The 21,954-nt window shown below is 49.0% G+C and overlaps 2 protein-coding genes across 2 annotated transcripts in view; one reads left to right on the forward strand and one right to left on the reverse strand.

The window, feature by feature from the left end:
- Window positions 1–21,954, forward strand: part of LOC136570481 (olfactory receptor 14A16-like) — a 223,271-nt gene that overhangs the window by 18,025 nt on the left and 183,292 nt on the right. The gene's annotated exons all lie outside the window — the stretch shown is intronic.
- Window positions 5,619–6,551, reverse strand: LOC136570407 (olfactory receptor 14C36-like). The gene has a single exon (XM_066570885.1). It carries the CDS (start codon window positions 6,549–6,551, stop codon window positions 5,619–5,621), a length of 933 nt encoding a protein of 310 aa, XP_066426982.1.

Below are 21,954 nucleotides of genomic sequence, written 5' to 3' on the forward strand. Positions count from 1 at the left end.
CCCAGAGCTGGACACAGCACTCGAGGTGTGGCCTCAGCAGTGCCCAGCACAGAGGGGCAGGCGCTGCCTGCTCCTGCTGCCCACACTGCTGCTGATCCAGGCCAGGTGCCATTGGCCTCTTGCCCCCTTGGGCACACTTTGGCTCACCCTGAGGCGGCTGGTGACCTGCAGGATGTGCCACTTGGCCTTGTGGAACCTCACACCCCTGTCCTTGGCCCATTGATCGAGTCTGTCCAAGTCTCCCTGCAGAGCCTTCCCGTCCTCCAGCAGATCCACACTCCCACCCAACTGGGCATCTGCAAATTTACTGAGGGTGCTCTCAATGCCCTCCTCCAGATCATCAATAAAGATGTTAACCAGGACCAGCCCCAAAACGGAGCCCTGGAGAACACATTTCAATGCAGCTCAGGTTGCATAGTCTGCAGTTGGAGGCTGCAATGCCCCCACAACAGAAAGAGCTGCCATCCCTTGGCATTGGCCACACACACAGGTGCAGGAAAAAAACCTTTTACTAGGTGAATATGGCTGACAGAACTGAGCTCTCAGGCACACCCTCCCTTTCCCTAATGACCCTGAACTCAAGAAAAGGGATTTCACCTCCCAGCTCTTTGCCCCATTGGATCCTCACACCATCAGAGCTCCACCAGCCTCTCTCATCCTTTTGCGCCTTCTCCCCACTCAAGCTGATGAGCAGCTTTGATAAGAAAAAATGCAGTTCTGCTGCCAACAAGGTGAGCCAATTTGCAAATGCGACTTACCCTGCCAAACACAGCTACTGCCTTTTTCTTTCAGAGGTGAGTCATCAGAAGGAATGAAAATGTGTTGCATTTTAAACCAAAGAGGGAAAGAAACGAAAGCACTCACAGAGGATTTGGCAAAGCCAGGAGACGCCAGTGTGGCTTATCCTGTTGGCTGCTCAGTTATTGCAGCCCTTTGCTACTTTACCATTTGTCTTGTTTGGAGATTGTGCTCAGATCATTCAGTTATGGGTGCAGGAGAAATTTAAAAAGTCATAGCTGATTGCAAAATAATACAACTTAGGAAAATTTAAATAGATTGTGAAGTATTTACATCAGGGTGATGACAGTTACCACATAGAGACCAAAATAAGCCCTTTTAACAAAACTTCATTTCTATCCTTGTTCCTCAAGCCCTACTATCCATTTCTTTGGCTGATGTAGTATAACGTCAAAATACTCCTCAATGTCTTGTATTGTTCATGCTTTGCATCACTTCTGTTGTGTTTTCTAAAAGCTCTGGGTATTTTTTAGTTTGAAAAAAAGATCTATTATTTTGGTAGCAACATTGCAGTTCTGTGTTTCCTTTTGGTACTCAGCTTAAGAAATAAAGAAAAAAAACAGAGCAGAAAAAATTGCAGAGGTGGATAGTAGATCACAAGGAGCAAAGGTACAGGAGATGAGTACATTACTGCTGCCACTGCTTAAGAGCATCTCTCACAAAAAGCAGACTGGCTACACTGTCCCAACCCCATCATTTCAACTCTCCGTGACTTGTTTCTTGCTTTGCAAAGCTGAGCTGATCCATTTTTACCTAATATGAATAACAACTAGTCATACACACTTACAGTTCTCTTGTATTACTGCAACAGCACTAGGTGCCCTTTGAATTTTTTAGGGCAATTGTAATGCCATCCCTGAATTTAAACAGGTTCAAGATATTATTTGTAGCTTATTCTTGAAGGTAATTTGTAGCAAAAGTCAAAAAATTATTGCAGATGGTCAGTAACTGGACTGTTACGTGTATGGGATGCACACAATGATTTAAGTACTGCTTCATTCTGTGTGACTCCAGGCTTTGAGAAAGAGTCATCCCACTTGGCATTTGGGCTCCCTTTGGTCTCAGGAATTATGGATCCAGAGTAACTTGTTAGAAGCTTGTGAAAAAATGTCTCTGAAGTTTACAGCAGAGCTGAAGTGTACAGAAGGATGAGAATTCAATGAATAATTCAATGAATACTAAGTTTGAAAAGCATATCCAGTTATCTACTGGCTATGTCCAGTTACTATCCACTGTTACAGTACAGTGCACAATATCACCAGGAAAATTGTGAATGTCATCTTCAGACCGATCTATTAACACATTTTATTTTTGATCAAAGTTATTTCTACAAATTACCAAGCTGTTTTGCCTTTTTGAGGCTCTTGCTTTTTTCGTGTTAAGTATTTACATGTATAACACAGGTGGTTCCTCTGTCTTGGTTTGGAAAGACAGCTGTTTGCTAAGGAAGGCAGGAGCCTTTCTTGAAATGGAAAAATGTAAATCCCTTCCTTCTGAATTGTCATGAATTTTAAATTAAGGGGGGCTCTCAGGTAAAAATCAAGAATAACAGTTCCTTATTAGGGAAGAAAATAAAAAGATAAAATAAACAATGCAGTAAACCAAAACAGCACTGACAGAGTCAGAATACAGCCTGACACCCTGTGGGTCAGGGTGTTGGTAGCAGTCCAATTGGAATTGTGGCTGCAGCCCTCCTGGAGTGTCAGGTGTGGTTCTGTTGGAGCAGGGATCCTGTAGAAAGGTGTAGTCTTCCTCTGAAGATCCAGTGGAAGAGGCAGCTGCTGTTCTTCTGGGAAATCCAGAGGAGAAGCTGTGCGGGTGTTCCAGAATTTCAAGATTATATCCTGGTAGGAATGCTTGGCTCCTCCCTCTGGGTGGAGCATCTCCCAATGGGATGCTGTAGTTCTTATCAGCCATGCAGTGACATTCCATAGCTTATTATCAGCAGATGTCTCCCCTGGAGGGAGGAGTGGCTGTGGAAGAGATAAGGAAAACTGCCCAATTAACAGAAGACAACTGGCATACAGGTGGCAAATAGAATACATACTGCTTGGCAATCTGGTATATCCTGAATCTGATCAAGGAACTGAAAAGGAGCTTTTAGATTTTCTAAGCTGAGGTCTGTCTTGCCTGTTTCTGAAGCTGCAGTCCAAGAGCAGTGACAGAAAGGCTGCTGCTCTGGGAGCCTGCTTCTAGCTTGAATTTAAGCCTGAAGGCATTGTACCAATTTACAGCTCTTACAAGAGCTCTGTCACTGCACAGAATTTCTATAGGCATTACAACACAAAGAACTCCCTTTCCCCCCACAAGCTCTTGATGCAGCTTTCTGTCCCACCCTGGTTATGTCCTCGGTGAGGGGCCTTTCTGCAAAAGGAGAAGGAGACTCTTTAGCATAACTGTGTATTCTGTGGAGTGTTTTATCATAGTCTATTAATATTCCCTTTTCCTCAGTTCCATAGCTACTTACTACTTTCTATCTCATTGATTTTAATCAATGGAGGAGGGCTGTTCCAAGATTATGGAACAGATCACCTTGAGTGCCATCACAGGGCACCCACAGGATGGCCCAGGGATCAGAGCCAGCCAGCGTGGATTTCAATGTCTGCACTGATGATCTGCATGAGGGGACTGAGTCCAGCATCAGCAAATTTGCAGATGACACCAAGCTGGGTGTGAGTGTGGATCTGCTGGAGGGTAGGAGGGCTCTGCAGAGGGACCTGGACAGGCTGGATCCAGGGCCCAAATCCAACAAGGTGAGGTTGAACAAGACCAAGTGCTGGGTGCTGCACTTTGGCCACAACAACCCCTGCAGCGCTACAGGCTGGGGACAGAGTGGCTGGAGAGCGGCCAGGCAGAAAGGGACCTGGGGCACTGATGGACAGCAGGCTGGACATGAGGCAGCAGTGTGCCCAGGTGGGCAAGCAGGCCAATGGCTCCTGGCCTGGATCAGGAATGGTGTGGCCAGCAGGAGCAGGGCAGGGATTCTTCCCCTGCACTCGGCACTGGTGAGGCCACACCTCGAGTGCTGTGTCCAGTTCTGGGCCCCCAATTTAGGAAAGCCATGGGGGGACTGGAGCGTGTCCAGAGAAGGGCAAGCAGGCTGGTGAGGGGTCTGGAACACAAGTCCTGTTCAGAGTGGCTGAGGGAGCTGGGGTTGTTTATCCTGGAAAAGAGGAGGCTCGGGGAGACAAGGTGGTGTCAGGGCTCAGGTTGGACTTGATGATCTCCAAGGTCTTTTCCAACCTTGCTGATTCTGTGATTCTCTGGAACAACCCTTGGAGCAGTTGCAGGAGGAACCCTGGGCCTCCTCTTCAGCAGCTCCAGCAGCCCAGGTCCCTCAGCTTCTCCTGGCAGCCCCAAAGCCCATCCTGTCAGTCCTGCAGAGCCTCTGCAGCCCCTCCTCACTGCCCAGAACAGGGAGCCCCAGAGCCAGACACAGCAGCCCAGATGTGCCTCCCTGGCCTGGGGTGCCTCTGGCAAGGGAGCAGCAGCAGGCACTGCAGGAGCCTGCAGACAATTCCTGCAGCACTTGTAGGATGATCCTGCTGCCCAAGGGACGTTCCCATGGGGCCAGGTCAGGAACTGCAATGGGGAGTGGGGCCAGAGAGGAAAGGGCAAACAGGGATGGGCTGTTTGCAGGGGAGGGGACAGTGATGGGCAATAGGAAGAAATCTGGATCAGGAAAGAGGAAAGAAAGCAAAGGTGAAGCCAAGGAAATGCTTGGGGCAGTTTGGGGGTGGCTGCCAGGCAGCCCTGGCTCTGAGCAACAGCGTCTGCAGTGGCACAGGAAACTCCCAGCTGATGGGAACAAACTTTCTGGCTGACTGCAGAGGCCAGGACAAAGCTGAGTGGTTTCCCTGGTGTCCCCCAGCCCTTGCTGGCCCCAAGGGCTGATGGCATTTGTGCTCCCTCAGGTTCATATCCCCACAGCAACAGCATGGGGGTGCTCCCCCTGCTGTGTGCAATGCAAACAGGGGCTGCTGAGCCAGTGCTGCCGTGTCTGTGCCTGCAAGGATGGGCACCTGTGTGAGCTGGGGGAGAGGCCAGGGCTGCAGAGGGGGGATGTTGTTGGCAGCTGCATGAGGACGCTCTGGGACGCTGCCCTGGGCTGTGCAGCGCACTGGGGATGGATCAGCCCCTGCTCTGCTGCTCCTTCCCGTCTGCCCCAGGGCCCTTGCAGAGCCCCAGCCATGCTGTTTGCCCCCAGCCTGCCCACGGCCAGCCTGAGGCTGCTCACGGGGCTTTTCTGTGCTGAGCATTGGCCTGGCCGTGTTCTTGAGAGAGCCTGGGCAAGGAGCCTGGAGCCCCCAGGGCCTGGCCTGAGGCGTCAGCGCTGCCCCAGCAGTGCCCATGGCCTGTCCCTGCTGCAGCCCCGGCACTGCCACCCCCAGGGCTGTGCCCGGCCCCCAGAGCACTCAGGCCCTGCAGCAACACCAGGGCCACCAGGGCAGCGGGGCAGGGCCACGGCAGCAGCACTGGCAACACCAAGTGCTGCTGCTGCTGCTGGGCACAGCTGCTGGGCCAGCACTGATCTGCCCCAGCTCTGCACACAGACATTGCTGCTGCAGCTCCAGAGAGGGAACAGAAGGGGCATCTCTGGTGAAAACTTTGCTGGGAGATCTTTTATTTCATTTAAAGCCACCGAGAGTGCAGCCCCTCTTTGACACAGTCTGAGGCCACAGTAAAGGGGGAAGTGGCACAAACAATAGCCTTGGTTTAGGGAGAATACTAAAAAAAGAAAGAACAGGAAAAAAACCAAACCAATAGATCTATCAAAGATGACTTTTATTAAAAGTGAATTGCAGAAATTGGCAACCAGTTTAATGCTTCTGAAATTGTCCCATCATCAGTTTGCACACTGCAGCCTTGAGCTCCTGGTTCCTCAGGCTGTAGATGAGGGGGTTCAGGGCTGAAGGCACCACCGAATACAGAACTGACAGGGCCAGATCCAGGGATGGGGAGGAGATGGACAGGGGCTTCAGGTGAGCAAACATGATGGTGCTGAGGAACAGGGAGACCACAGCCAGGTGAGGGAGGCAGGTGGAAAAGGCTTTGTGCCGTCCCTGCTCACAGGGGATCCTCAGCACAGCCCTGAAGATCTGCACATAGGAGAAAACAATGAACACAAAACAACCAAAAGCTAAAGAGGCAACAATCACAATGAGCCCAAGTTCCCTGAGGTAGGATTTGGAGCAGGAGAGCTTGAGGATCTGTGGGATTTCACAGAAGAACTGGCCCAGGGCATTGCCATGGCACAGGGGCAGGGAAAATGTATTGGCCGTGTGCAGCAGAGCATTGAGAAAGGCACTGGCCCAGGCAGCTGCTGCCATGTGGGCACAAGCTCTGCTGCCCAGGAGGGGCCCGTAGTGCAGGGGTTTGCAGATGGACACGTAGCGGTCGTAGCTCATGATGGTCAGGAGGGAAACCTCTACTGACATAAAGAAGAGAAAGAAAAACACCTGTGCAGCACATCCTGAGTAGGAGATGGTGCTGGAGTCCCAGAGGGAATTGTGCATGGCTTTGGGGACAGTGGTGCAGATGGAGCCCAGGTCGCTGAGGGCCAGGTTGAGCAGGAAGAAGAACATGGGCGTGTGCAGGTGGTGGCCGCAGGCTACGGCGCTGATGATGAGGCCGTTGCCCAGGAGGGCAGCCAGGGAGATGCCCAGCAAGAGGCAGAAGTGCAGGAGCTGCAGCTGCAGCGTGTCTGCCAATGCCAGCAGGAGGAAGTGCCTGATGGAGCTGCTGTTGGACATTCCTTCACTTCGGGCATGGTGGACTGTTGAAACAAGACATTGACAAACTCTTTGAGTCAATCCTATGGAGTTATTTTAGGAATTCCCTCAAAACTACTTCTCTACCTGTTGGAGAACTTCACTCAACATTTTTATTTTTGAGCTTGTGTTTGTGCTCCTGAGTTACTGATTCATCTTCAGCATTGCTCTCAGCGTGAACGCTGGGAAGCCCAGAGGGAAAACAGGGCTCCCTGGGCCCCAGTGCAGTCAGAACTACTGGAACCACACAGGTGCCTTTGCTTATTACACCTTCCTCTAGTTCAGCATGATTGAAATTAAAATGTGCTTGAAAAATAAAGTGGAGTTTTTAAAGACTCGATTTTAAAAGTCAGTTTCTCTAAGCCCTTCTCTCTTTCCCTGTGCAGCTGGACAGGATTGGATACCAAGGGTTGCTCTGGCTCTCTGCTGCCTGGAGTTGTGCCTACTGGGAGCTGTGTCTCTCTATACAAGTCCTGTCCCTGCCAGTGCTGCCAGAGCCCAGCCCAGCCCTGGGGGCTCAGCTCTGCCCTGCAGACCCCTCCCAGCACAGGGCACTGCCCAGGGGCATCTCCCTGGCAGCAGGGCCTTAAGGGCAGGCCAGACAAACAGAGATGCTGCAAGCCAAGGTGCTGCTGCTGCTGTGTGTAGGGAGACGAGGCTGAGGAGGCATTTTCTGAGGGAGATCTGAGGCCCATCTGTTGATGCCCAGGCTGACAGTGCAGGAGGCTCAGTGACACAGCCAAAGCTGAGAGCCCCTTTCCCTTCCCTTTAGGAGAAAGCTGAGAGCAGCCCTGGCCATGCAGCACCATCTCCAGAGCAGGAGGAATCTGCCCTGCTGGGGGTGGCTCCTTGCACCTGGAACTTCTCCCCTGCAGCGTCCATGGGGAGCTGCCAGGCAGGCTGAGAGCTGCCCCTGGCAGGTGGCACATGCCCTGGGCTGGCCAAGAGCCCTGAGGGCTGCAGGAGCTGCTCTGCAGGACAGCCCTGGGCAGCCCTGGCTGCAGCCCCAGCTTCAGCCCCTGCAGCCGTCCCTGGCAGCAGGAGCCGTCCTGCCCTGTCCCTCTGGCGGTGCCCAGGGAGAGGGATATGTGGGGGAGAGGATATGCTTGTGTTTCTACAGATACAGGACCCCAGTGGATTCCCAGAAGATTTATCAGTAGACCACAGATGTGAAGACGACCCCTCGAATGAACACAAAATCAGATCCCTCTCCCACCATGCCACAGAAGCACCTTTCTCTTGGAGATGAAGAAAAAAGAAATTCATATATCCAAACATTGTGGCAAGGACACTCATCGCACGTAGATACATCCCACTGATAACATCCATGTCAATCTCAAATGCAGACACACCCCTGCCTTTTCCACCATCCCTCTACCAGTGACCCTTTATCCCTACCCCCTCCCTCTTTCCCCTCTTGAAACTGCTCCTTTTTCCCTCCCTCAAACTTCCCTTAAAAAAGAGAAGGGCGTGATTGGGAGGAGTTGGGAAGAACTATAGGGGGAACTTAAAAATATTTAAGAATGTCTTAAAATAAGTCCACTAATGTGTGTTTTTACCATACATAAGTAAAAACTACCCAGTGGGAAAGAAGAAGTATGATTCTTTCTGTGACACCCTCCAGGGCACCCCACAGCAGAACCAGTGCCATCGTTGTCATTGTCTTTATCAGCGCCCTCATCTGTATCCAAGTGACCACCAGCTGGATCATCCCTCAGCCAAAACAAAACATCTGGGTCACTTTGGTGAAGTCATTAAAGCAAGACAATCTTTGCATGGCCATTGGAAGCGTAGACGGTCTGCTCTTAACATGCCTGGTGGGAGTCCCCCTGTCACCAAATGACTGCCCGTATGTAGGTAAGAAACCCAACCCCATGGACACCTGGGATGAGTGGATGAAGATCCTCCCCCACCATGTCTCCACAGGGCTTGCTTTTCCAGGCCCAGGATGGTGTTCTGGGCAGTGGTGTGAGGCACAGGGTCGGTCTCCAGCCATCCCGTGGTGGCTTCCACCATGGTCAGCACGTAGCGCTTGCCCTGGCGTGTCTGGGGCAGTGGGATGGAGTCAATCTGCCAGGCCTCCCCATACTTGTACTTGGACCACCGCCCACCGTACCACAGGGGCTTCACTCGCTTGGCCTGCTTGATGGCAGCACATGTCTCACAGTCATGGATAACCTGAGAAATACTGTCCATGGTTAGATCCACCCCTCGGTCTCGTGTCCACTTACAGGTGGCATCTCTGCCCTGATGACCTGAGGCATCATGGGCCCATTGAGCTGGGAACAACTCCCCCGTATGTTGCCAATCTAAGTCTGTCTTTGGCGCCTCTATCTTTGCAGCCTGACCTACCTGCTCGTTGTTTTGGTGTTCCTCACTAGCCCGACTCTTGGGGACATGGGCATCTACGTGGCAGACTTTCACAGGTAGCTTCTCCAACCAAGAAGCAATGTCTTCCCATTCATCAGCAGCCCAGATTGATTTTCCTCTATGCTGCCAGTTGGACTTTTTCCACCTTTCCAGCCAACCTCACAGATCACTGGCTATCATCCATGAATCGATATAAAAGGTATCGTTTTGGCCCCTTCTCTCTTTCAGCAATGTCCAGGGCCATCTGAATGGTTTCGAGTTCAGTAAATTGACTTGATCCACCTTCTCCTTTGGTAGCTTGTGCAATCTGTCCTATGGGGCTCCATACAGCTGCTTTCCATTTCCAGTTCATCCCTACAATGCGACAGGAACCAACAGTGAAAAGAGCGTAGCGTGTTTACTCTGCTGGTAGTTGGTTGTACGGTGGAGCTTCCTCAGCCCATGTCACTTGTACCTGGTCCTCTTTGTCAGTGAGACCAAAGTTTTCACCTTCCAGCCAGTTTGTATTTATCTCCAAAATCCCAAGGCGATTCAGGTTTCCAATACAGGCACGCTGTGTGATCAGAGCAATCCATTTGCCCCATGTGGTGTCAGTGGTGTGGTGGGTACAGAGAACCTTTCTTTTAAACATCCACCCCAGCACCGGTAGTCAGGGTGCCAGGAGGAGTTGTGCTTTTGTGCCAATCACCTCCGAGGTCCCTTGAACTCCTTCATAGGAAGCCAAGATTTCCTTCTCAGTGGGAGTGTAGTTGGCTTTGGATCCTCTGTAACTTCGGCTCCAGAATCCCAGTGATTGGCCTTGAGTCTCCCCAGGCACCTTCTGCCAAAGGCTCCAGGACAAGCTATTGTTCCTGGCTGCAGAGTAGAGCAGGTTCTTCACCTCTGCTCCATTCCTGACTGGGCCAAGTGCTACTGCATGAGCGATCTCCTGCCTGATCTGAGCAAAGGCTAGTTGCTGTTCAGGGCCCCAGTGGAACTCGTTCTTCTTGCAGGTGACCTGGTGGAGAGGGCTCACAATCTGGCTGTACTCAGGAATGTGCATTCTCCAAAAACCTATGGCTAAGAAAGCTTGTGTTTCCTTCTTGCTGGTCAGTGAGGACATTGTTGTGATCTTACTGAAGACCTCAGTGGGAATCTGACGCCATCCATCTTGCCACTTCACTCCCAGAAGCTGGATCTCTCGGGCGGTCCTTTGACTTTGCTCTTCTTGATGGTGAAGCCAGCTTCCAGCAGAATCTGGATCATCCTCTCTCCTTTCTCAAACACTTCCATTGCTGTGTTCCCCCACACAATGATGTCCTCAATGTACTGCAGGTGTTCTGGAGCCTCACCCTTTTCCAGCGCAGCCTGGATCAGTCCACGGCAGATGGTGGGGCTGTGCTTCCACCCCTGGGGCAGTCGGTTCCAGGTGTACTGCACGCCCCTCCAGGTGAAAGCAAACTGAGGCCTGCATTCTGCTGCCAGAGGAATGGAGAAAAACACATTAGCAATGTCTATAGTGGCAAAGCACTTTGCTGCCTTGGACTCCAGCTCGTACTGGAGTTCCAGCATGTCCGGCACAGCAGCGCTCAGCGGTGGAGTCACTTCATTCAAGGCACGATAGTCCACAGTCAATCTCCATTCTCTGTCAGATTGTGCACAGGCCAAATGGGGCTGTTGAAGAGTGAGTCTGATTTGCTGAGCACCCCTTGGCTCTCCAGCTCACGGATCATTCTGTGGATGGGGATCACGGCATCTCAATTCGTTGCTATTTCACCATGACTTGGCATTTTCCTATCTTTAAGCCTCTTCTCTCCACGGAGCCCTAGCAGGCTCGGAGCCTGCTACAGATCACAGCTTCTCAATTTGTTCAACACTGCCAGTGGTGCACTGTCGAGGTGACAATTGGTACTCGTTGCTCTTCCACCCTCAGGAGTCCTACTGCAGATGAGTTTTCTGATAGTCCAGGCAAGGTGTTCAACTGCTTAATGTTCTCTGCCTCTACCGCAGCTATTCCAAAAGGCCACCCGAGTCCCTTGGGGTGTTTGTGAAGCCATTCTGGAAGAAGTCTATGCCCAGAATACACGGGGCCTCTGGGCCAGTCACAATAGGATGTTTCTGCCACTCCTTCCCAGTCAGGCTCACCTGGGCTCCCAGCAGGGTCAATTGCTGTGATCCCCCCGTCACCCCAGCAATGGAAACAGGTTCTGCCCCCCCATGTCCCCATGGCATTAGGGTACACTGCACACCAGTATCAACTAAGGCGTTGTATTTTTGTGGCTCTGATGTGCCAGGCCATCGGATCCACACCATCCAGAAAATCCGGTATTCCTGTGCCTCTCCCTGGCTAGAGGCAGGACCCCCCTAGCCCTGGTTATTATTTCTTTCCTGGGCATACATGGTAGAGGTTCCTTCAAGGAGATCTGACAGATCACACCTGGCAGCTCGGTCATGGGAGTTTGGGGCTACCTTCACTTTAGTGGAACTCCCTCAGTTAGTGTTTCCCTCCTTGAGCTGATGCACCCATGCTGCCAGGAGAGAAGTGGATTTCCCATCCCACCTTCCCATGTTTTCCCCATGGTCACGCAGGAAGAGCTACAGGTTGGCTCATTGGGTGTACCCTCTCTCTCTAGCTGGGGGATGTTGGGCTCTGACTTTGGGGCCTGTAACCTGCACTGGTGCCAAACTGATCTTCCTCACCTCCTCCTTCATCTCTCTCATTGTAGGAAACATATGTTTGTGCTGTTCTTGTGAGCCAGCGAAGGCTTCCTGAAGATAATGAAAGCCCCATATCTCTCTGGAGGAAGGTACCAAGGCTATCACCATGACACCATGGAGAAAGAGAGAGAGTTAGAAGATAGGGACTTTAGTTGGTTCACAGAGTGACATGGCTCCTTGTTCACCTACTGAGAACTTTGTTTCTTTCTTATGACCAATGGGCAGTGAATGTGTCTGTTCAGTAAATGTAAATATCTTGACAGAGTATAACAGCAACATGTTGCTATAATAAATCTCTCTTGCACCCTTCTGATGGAGTCGTGGTACTTTGTGCTGTGTCATGGCCTATATCGGCATCTGGTGGCCCTGCCATGATTGCAACAGGACTGTAAAAAAGGAAAGACAAAAGAGAGAAAAAGTTGAAAGGTACCCTAAAAACAAGTGAAGGCAGAAAGGACGCCGCGGAGGTCCGGACCTAATTCAGACGTCTGATTCGAGGTAAGTGACTGGGAAAAATAATGGGAAATAATTTATTAAATGAGGAAAAGGCTGTTTTGTCCATGTGGAAGGCTTTATTGAAAAGGAAAAATGTTCAAGCTTCTGATTATGCTCTTGGTAGTTTACTGACATGGTGTAAACCACATACTTTGAAGCTGATGCCGACATTGCCTTCAGTGTCCGGGCATGGAAAAAGGTTGGGAAGAGACTATGGGAAGAGATATCTAAGGGGTATAAGACAGTTGTTGATTTGGCTGCTACCTGGAGACTGTTGTATGAGGCGTTGAAGGTGTAATATATGTTATGAAATAATTCATGCTTATAGAGAGAAGGTATTTTATAAGACTGTGAAATCCAAACGAGTCTCTGACCACCAGCAGCCCAGAGGCAGACGTCTACTTGGAATCTCAAGGTTCCTGAAGGCAGCAGGAGAACAATACCCAGTTAACTTACGAATAGACGTGTCCAGCGCGATGATTGCTGCTATCCCGAGTGATCGGAAGACGCCTGAGGACGATCATTGCCCAACTGATACAATCGATCGAGATAGCAGAAGTTGCCAGAAAAATACATCTGAATAGACAACTTCCCCGGACGCAATTAACGCCGGCTGTTGACCAGGAAACAGCGATTGTCCAGCTCTGCACAGTGAAAGAAACTGTCTGGAATATGCAGTTACAAAAAAAATCGGGACTCCTCTGCCTCAGGCATAACAAACTGTATAAAACAGCCCCGCAAGAAGTGCTGCTCGTGAACAGGGGAAGGTCTGATGCGATAGAGGTCAGATCCAGGTTCACCCAGTGCCGACCCTGGGCTCGACACTTTCTCTTTGGCTGTGGGGTTTTTGAGGACCATATTTTGGTCATGGAAAAAAAGAAACAAAATCTTTTTTGCATTTTGATAAATTTGGCTTTTTGATTGATCATTTATAACAAAGGAACGGAAAGCAGAACAAGATAGAGGGGAGGAATTGGAGGAAGAGGAATTAGAGCAAGAAACTGAAGTAGAGGAACAGGAGGAAGTTGAGGCTGAGCCTGTCCATGTATCTCCCCCTGAAGAGCCTGCTGCAGTTGCTGTGGAGGTTCCCCCAGGGTTTGCTATCGTGAGAATCAAACGGCAGGCTGAGACTGCTCCTTGGTACTCATCTCCAACAGACTGTTGAGTGTATGTTAAACCTGTGTTAAAATGCTCAGCAGTTGGTTGAACTGAGTACCAAACCAAAGTATCTTGTGCCTGCACAGCAATTAGGCAAAATGAAGTTCCAGAAGAAGCCAAGTGAAAAACAGGCTGGGTCCTTGGCCCTTCTGTCTCTCCCTGGGCCGTTTGCTCCCCTGCTCCCCTCTCACCCTCCCGTGGATCAGTTGCTCCCCACCACCCCCAGCTTTCCCTTGAGCCGTCTGCCCCTCCTCTGCCCTCCTTCGAGTCCTCTGCCTCCACTCCAGCCCCAGCTGAGCCATCTGGCCTGCCCCTCCCTCCTGAACTGGTTGAACAAAAGCAATTTTTAACATTGTGTCCTTCTTTCTCTAGTGATAGTTCTGACGGTGAACTGCTGGTTATAAGTACACCCAAAAAGACGCAGGAATCTGTTTCTGTTGGACCTCGGAGCAGATCCAGGCCTGCTGTTTCTTGGACTCTGCCTCCCTGCCAGGTGGCTGTGACTCCTTGACACCCTTTGCAATTCTGGGAGCATGTGAGAATGAAAGCAGCTGAAGTGGGAGATTGGAATTTGTTAGAGAAAATAGGTGCACCTAAAAGGATGGAGATGGCTTCTGCTGCTTCTGGTGGGCCTGTGGCTTTTCCTGTTTTCAAAGCTGTTCCTAATTCAGGACAAGAAGATAGCCATCAGGTTTTTGCATGGAGGGATCTCCAGTCAAAAGTAGATCAGTATGGTGTTAACTCTTCGCAGGTGATGCAAGTGATTCGTGTTCTAAATGCTGATGTACTTGCACCTTATGATATTGCTCACCTTGCTACGATTCTGTTTCAGCCAGTGCAGTATGGTGTGTTTCAAGCTACCTGGAAACAAATGGTTGAAAGAGCAGCATTGGACAATGTGCAGTTACCCCAGCAGGATCCACGTCACGCTGTGGGAGCTGATGCCTTGCTGGGCAATGGACCATTCTCTAACCCGGATTTGCAGGCAAGATGGGACCCCCTGGTTCTGGCATGGGCCCAGCAGCTGGGTATGAGTGTCACCATGATATTTTCTGAAAAATCCTCTTTGCCCAGGATTTTCTCCTGGGAAGCTGAGAAGCCTCAGAGAGGAATGAAAACAATAAGTATCTGATTGATGCTCCTGTGTTTGCTGCTTTGGAATGTGGCTTGAACATTGTTTACCAATAGGCGAATGTTTGATTGGTTCCATGTGAATTGTTTTAATTTAATGACCAATCATGGTCCAGCTCTGTCAAGGCTCTGGGGAGTCATGGGGTTTTATCATCATTCTTTTCTAGCCTTCTGATGTATCCTTTCTCTATAGTTTAGTATAGTTTTAGTATATAATTTCTTTTCATAAAATATAATGTCATAAAATAATAAATCAGCCCTCTGAGAACATGGAGTCAAATTCTCATCTCTCACCTCGGGACCTCACAAACACCACACATGAGTGCTTTACTCCAAACAATGGAAATGGCAGCTCCTAAACCAAGGTTTATTACCATCCAGCAAGGGGTGAAGGAACCTTTGCTGCAGTTTGTGGAGAGGGTTGCTGCAGCCCTTGAGAAGCAAGTAGAAGATGATAAGCTCAGGCAAATTTTATGCAGACAGCCTGGGACAACGCAAACAAAGACTGCAGGTGAATTATTGATTCTTTAGCGGGAGATCCCCCACTGTCTGATCTTGTAGTGGCTTGTTCGAAGGTTGGTTTGGTTGAGCATAAAATGGCTGCTTTGGCTGAAGTCATGAAGTCTTCACCCAGATGTTCTGCTTGTGAAGAATCGGGGCATGTGAAGACACAATGCCCTCAAACTGCTGGACGATGTGTACACTCCAGTTGGTTTGGTTATCGCCCTGGAGAAAGTTCAAAGGCAGATGCCTTGGAAATATTTGGGGTTGATAATCACCAATACACAAATTGTGCCTCAACCTGTAAAATTGGACATTGATATTAAAACTGCTGTTGACGTACAAAAATTAGTTGGTGCAATAGTTTGGCTTAGGCCATACTTGGGGATAACCAATCATCAACTGCAACCTTTGTATGACTTACTATCCGGGATAACTTCCTCTACCGATGAGAGACATTTGACTGCTGCAGCAAAAAAGGCTGTAGAAGTTGTTGAATTGCCCTTGACATCTAAATTTGTTACCAGGATAGAGTTTCTCTTGGTGTGCAATTATTTATTTTGAGAGATGATGAAATACCATGCAGATTGTTGTGTCAATGGAATGATAAATGGGAAGACAAATTGCATATTTTGGAGTGGATATTTCTATCTTTCAGGTCCCGAAAAACAGCTCCAGGCCTGTATGAGCTTTTTGCAGACATCATTATCAAAGGTCGCAGACGCTGCCATGAGATCTTAGGCCATGCTCCTGTAACTATTGTCATACCGGTACAACAATGGTATTTTGAGTGGTGTTTTCAAAACAATCATGAGTTGCAATCTGCCTTATCTTCCTTTACAGGTCAAATAGCATATCATTTACCTTCTCATCCTCTTTTGGATTTCACTAAGAAGATTCCCTTTCAGGGGAAACAATTTTGCTCTTCTGTGCCAATGGAAGGTGCCACAGTTTTTACAGATGGATCAGGGAAAACTGGAAAAACTGCTGTAGCCTGGAAGAACAATGACTGCTGGGAATATGAGTTCAAGAAGGGTCTTTTAATTAGTTGAACTTTGTGTCGTACTTTTGGCCTTTACCTTATTTCCTAATTCCATCAATATAGTTGCTGATTCTGTTTATGTTTCTAATTGAGTGAAACAGTTGGATCAAGCTGTGTTGTATAATGTAAAGGAGAAACCATTATTTGTTATGTTGTTAAAATTGTGGATTGTTATTCGTAATCGAAAGCATTCTTATTTTATTATGCATATCCATATCCATACATTGCTACCTGGATTCTTTGTTGAAGGTAACGCCTATGTGGATTCCCTTGTGGCTGCCTCAGCAGTAAAAACGGTGCCTAATGTGTTACAGCAAGCTGTTCTATCTCACCAATTTTTTCATCAGGGTGCTCAGGCACCACGGCAGCAATTTAAGTTATCACACAGCGAAGCAAAGTCAATTATTTCTTCTTGCCCTGATTGTCATATGGCTCATGTTTCACAATATTACAGCACTAATCCTAGAGGCTTACTCCCTTTGCAAGAATGGCAAACAGATGTTACAAAAATGCCTGAATTTGGCAGTCTAAAGTATGTTCATGTTAAAATTGACGCTTTTTCTCATGCCATGGTTGCTTCAGCATTGGCAGGTGAAACAGCTTGGGGTGTTATTCATCATTTTTGCCACGCCTTTTCCATCTTAGGCGTTCCATCACATGTAAAGACAGACAATGGCCCGGCGTATGTTTCAAAGAAATTGCAAGTGTTTTTTCATGCCTGGGGTGTTGGTCATTCCACTGGTATTCGACAGGCCAAGCAATTATTGAAGTGCTCATGGTGTGTTGAAACGACAGGTACAAAAAAAAAGGGGGAATGCAGAGGGAGTCACCTCAAGTGAGATTAGATAAAACTGTTCATGTCTTAAACTATCTACATCCTTTACCTGACTTAGAATGGTCTCCTATATTCTATCATTTTTTTGTCTTTGAATTCAAAACAGCCAAACTTTCAGAAAGGTATTAATGGATGGGTAAAAGATTTAATCACGGGAAAGTGGACTGGCCCAGTGGAATTAGTAACATGGAGAAGAGGATATGCATGTGTTTTAACGGGAAATGGCTCTCGTTGGGTCTCTGCCCGTTGTGTTAAACCTTATTTGGAGCACACAGGAAAGGACAGGATGGGTGGTTCTACAGCGGAAGCAAAATGAGTAGGCAATTGCATTGGTTATTAGGTTGATGGAAGCATGGACCCTCAAGGAATGTGTGGTAAAGATGGTAATTCGAGACAGAGTGAAGGGAGTTATAGGCTTACCCTGAAAATACAAAATTTAAGTTAGTGGGTGTTACTTTTGCTTCTTTTCCTTGAATTCTCTTACAGAGAGGTTGGTAGTACTGAGAAATGTGTCTTGTACCATTTCCTTTTGCAGGGCACCGACAATGCCAAAAATAGGGGAATTTGATGTACCTAAGGGAGAAGTGTTGCCTTTGCAGAGGGGTTGAATTAGTAGCTGAACTCCAAACTTGGAGCAACTAGGTTGGTTGCCCATTATGATAGCAGCAACCAGTTGTAAAGTTAAGTGGATGCTACTTGGTCCTAAGTGGTGACTAGGCAGATGACTTGGTCTCTGACTCGGTGTGGGTGAAAGTTATTTGACTAGAGGTGAAGGTGTCATTCTGCTACAAATGTGTCATCTGGAAATTGCAAGATCTGTAATGGTATTTGAGGATCTATTTTTTATGTGCCTTGTTTGTATATGAGTGCTAAGATTGTGAGGGTGTGTGTTGTGGGTTGGGTAGAAGTTGGTCAGTTGGAAGTGAATGAAGAATGGATCCTCTGTCTACTTGGATTTTTGCAAGGGCCCTGCAGAAGTCCTTAGCAGTTGTTTTTGTGGGTCAAATACAAAAAGGGGGAATTATAGGAAAAACATTTTTGTGCTGTTGCTGTAAGCCAGCGAAGGCTTCCTGAAGATAAGGAAAGCCCCACATCTCTCTCGAGGAAGGTACCAAGGCTATCAGCATGGCAACGTGAAGAAAGAGAGAAAGTTACAAGATATGGACTTTAGTTGGCTCACAGAGTGACTCGGCTCCTTTTCACCTATTGAGAACTTTGTTTATTTTTCATGACCAATGGGCAGTGTATGTGTTTGTTAAGTAAATATAATAATCTTGTAAAGCTATAAAGGCAACATGTTGCTTTAATAAATCTCTCTTATACAGCCTTCTGATCTGAGTCCTGGTGCTTGTGCCATGTCGTGCTCTATAGCGACACCTCATCTCCTCTTTAGGTCCTTGATCACAGCAGAGACAGGAGCCTGCATGGGGCCATTGATCACACTCTCACAATTTCTAAGCTTGTTGGTGACAGAGCCCACTGTCTCTCGGTTGTTATTGGCATTAATCATTGCAATGAAGGTGGTGTATGGGGATGGCCCCAGATTTGCCAGACTCCACAGCGTTTGCCCTGTGCACCTGACCTTGTCAGGGTCATTATCATGCTGTCCATCCCTCCCAAAGAGTACCTCCAACACTGCCACTTCTCTCAGCTGTTGGATCCCTTCCTCGAGGATCTTCCAGCACATTCTATGGTGCTGCTCCTGCATTCTCTCCCTGGGGACAAACCTCTCTCTGACACTCAATAAAAGCTGCTCCCAGAAACAAAGGGACCTTAGCTCCCTTACAAAAATCTGATTCATACCTGAGTCCTGGGTCAAGGGCCCCAAATTCCTTGCCTCACCACCATCCACTTGCAGGCCTGTACCCATAAGGTCCCAGACCTGGAGTAACCAGGTTGTATAAGCCTCACATCCCCATCTTACAATGTCTTTGTGCAGATTACAGAGACTTTTGTACATCAGGGACTCAGTGATGATCTCAACCACTGGCTCCCCTGTGGGTTGTGAGGCGCCTCCATTCTTATCCTTATCTGGGTGCTCTGATTTCATCTTAAATCTCCTTGTTTCTACAGGGTGGACTGCTGCTCGCTATGACTGCTCTTATGTTAATGTGGAACCTTATTACACTTACGACTGTCATAAAAATACCTTTCCTGGGATTTTTTCTTCTTGCAAGTATGTCAGAGAAAACCGAAAACAATAATTATCTAATTCGCTTCTCCTGTGTTTTGCTGCCTTGGAATGTGTTTGGAGATTGTTTATCCAAAAGGTGGTTGTTTGATTGGTTTCATGCAAATTATTTTTACTTAATGACCAATCACCGTCCAGCTGTGTTGAGACTCTAGAAGGAATCACGAGTTTTTCATTATTACCTTTTAGCCTTCTGTCTGTATCCTTTCTCTATTCTTTAGTATAGTTTTAGTATAGCATTCTTTAATATAATATAATATCATATAATAATAAATTAGCCTTCTAAGAACATGGAGTCAGATTCATCATTTCATCCCTTCATTGGGGGACCGGAAAATACCACAGAACCTGGACCTTTGTAACATCTGTGGGTTCACTGCTGCACCATCAGACTCTCCCTCTTTGAGGCAGGGGGAGGGTTTCTCACCAGCTGGGGAAATGTGCTCCTTCAGCATCTGGCCCATCTCCTTCACCAGAGCCCCCACCCAGTCTGGGTGGTTCATTTCTGAGGTGGGCTGTGGGGCAGGGTCAGCCTCTGGGGCAGCAGCATCCCTTGTCTCTGGGGTAGGTGTCAGCGTGGTTATCCAGGTGAATCTTCCCTTATCTGTGAATGCTAAATAGAACAGGTCTATCAGCAACACCAACCACTTTATGATATCTTTAGCATTTAGAGTGGATCTGAACCCTTTGAAAACTGGTGGGGCAGACCCAAAGAGCTGGGTGAAGGGTTGGGAGAAAATTTCCTCTGGTGTAATCTCCTTACAGTGGGTACCATTATTAAAGTAACCCCAAAACCATACAGTTAGTGTGTGATAGCTCTGAATCCATGTCCCTGCCTTCCAGCAGAAGTTAAAGATCCATGAATTCCTCACCTCATTAAGCCATAAAGCAAACTGGATAACAGCCACAGCAGCCTTAGTTATGGTTAGCCTGTGTTCCAGGGATGGCCGGGGTGCTCCTGATGGAGCAGAAGGAAGAGCTCCAGGCCCTCTGTGAGGGTGATGAGGGCAGTGGGCTGTCAGCGGGGGCTGGCCAGGCGAGCTGCAGTGCCTGGGCAGGGAGCTGCAATCCCTGCCCCGGCTGCGGTGGTTTCGCTCCTTGTGTGGACCAGGGGTGGCGTGGGCAGAGCACACAGAGATTCCAGGGACATGGGTGAGGGGATTCATGGCCAGCACCTTGCAGCTGATCCCCTTGGCCCCTCCTCTCTTGTGGCCATGGCAAGAGCTGGGTGGGATGGCCCTGGCAGAAAGGTCTCCTTGGATTCCTGCAGATCCAGGTTCTGACCGTGGCTCTGTTCCTCTCTCTTCCAGCCCTTCAAGCCCTGAGTGAAGGCAACAGCCCCTCCCACATAAGCACATTTGTTCAGGTGATGTGCGAGGGAAGAGCTGCAGAACAATTTCCATCTGCTGGCTCAGAAGACTTCTTGAAGTCTCTTGAAGTCTCTTGAAGACCTCCAGATCCCTTGGAAGGTGAGACCACCTGGAGACCAGAGGAGACCAGCTGGAGCTGCAGGCACAGCTGATGATTGGCACAGCTGAGCCTGGGGAAGTTCCCATAGCTCCTGCCTTCTCCCTCCCTGTTGACAGCTCCCTCTCTCCAGCCCTCAGACCCTGCCTGTGGTAGTTGGTGTTTTACTGTTGTTTTAATACAAAAGATAGATTTCCTGTGTTAGTCAGTTACAATGGTTTCTCCCATGTACCCCATTTTGTTCCCCCTAATGGTTCAGTCCTAAGTTGCTCACCACAAAGTTTTCTGCCACTTGTCTGCCCATCAGTGTGTCAGTCTCCCTGCTCCTCCCCTCATTCCCTTATAAGCCCTTGTCAATCTCAGTTGTACTACCCCTTACTCTTGTCAGTCTCTGTAGTCACTCCCCTTGTATTCTCAAATGTTCTGTGTCAGCAATGTCTCGATGGTTGATTGCTTTGTGAGGCTTCTTCCCTCCCCTGAATGATCCTTATTGGAGTTGCTGAGTGATCTGTTCCTCCCCTAAGATCCCTTCAGTGGGTGAGAGTTGTATCCACCCCTTGTACCATCCCTTCTTTAAAAATGCTACTTGGACCCATTAGCTTTGTGACTTGCACCTGACTCCTTTTGGGAATAAACCTTCCTTGGAAACTCAGACCAGTGATCCTTCCTTGTTTCCTTTGCCTCTGATTTCTCGTGCCGTGCTCCTGCTGTGTCACCCACGCCGTAGCGATTACCGCCACCCTGGACGGTCTCGGCAGAGATCAGGGGGCGGCCACTCTCGAGTGTGCCCTCGGCCACCAAGGGTGTGCCAGCCAGAGAACCTCCATCCCGTGGCTGCAGAGCCCTTCCACACCTGCCCGTCCCCTTTCTCCCTTCCAGCTCATCCCTGTGCTTCGCCTTGCATTAACAAACAGTTTGGCTTCTTTGCTTTACCTGCATCTCTGTGGAGCTGGAGCGATGCAAATCCAGGGCCCTGGGACACTCAGGCCCCTCCTGCCGTTCTCTCCCATGCCGTGTTTTGTGCACAGACACAGACGAACGAGGGCAGATGAGGCTGGAAAGGTCCCTGTGCTGAAGGTCCAGTTCCACAACACTGTGGAGGTAGAGATGTTGCTGAGCACCCTGGAGGCCCTGGACTTTGGAAGAGCCAACCTGAGGATGCTCTGAACCCAGCTGTGAGGGATTCCAAGGCAAGCATCCATGGAGGGTAAAGGAGCTTGGAATGCTGGAAGGTTTCAGGAACAGCTTCCTGAAACCAGAGCAGTGCTCCATCCCTGCCCTGGATCAGGAAGAGGGCAGAAGCAGAGATCATCTGGGCTTAACAGAGAGCTTTGGGTGTGCCTAAGAGCAAATGAAGCAGCAGCACGGTGCCCGAGACTCGGACGCGTGACCGTGCCAGTGCCCGGAGCGCTGTCAGGCAGTGCTGGGATCCCGGGTGTGGTTCTGGTCCCCACAACTGAGGAATGGCAGCCCCAGGCTCAGACCCAGTCAGAAAGCC

Source organism: Molothrus aeneus, unplaced genomic scaffold (assembly GCF_037042795.1).
Source record: "Molothrus aeneus isolate 106 unplaced genomic scaffold, BPBGC_Maene_1.0 scaffold_34, whole genome shotgun sequence".
In the NCBI taxonomy this organism is placed as follows: Eukaryota; Metazoa; Chordata; class Aves; order Passeriformes; family Icteridae; genus Molothrus; species Molothrus aeneus.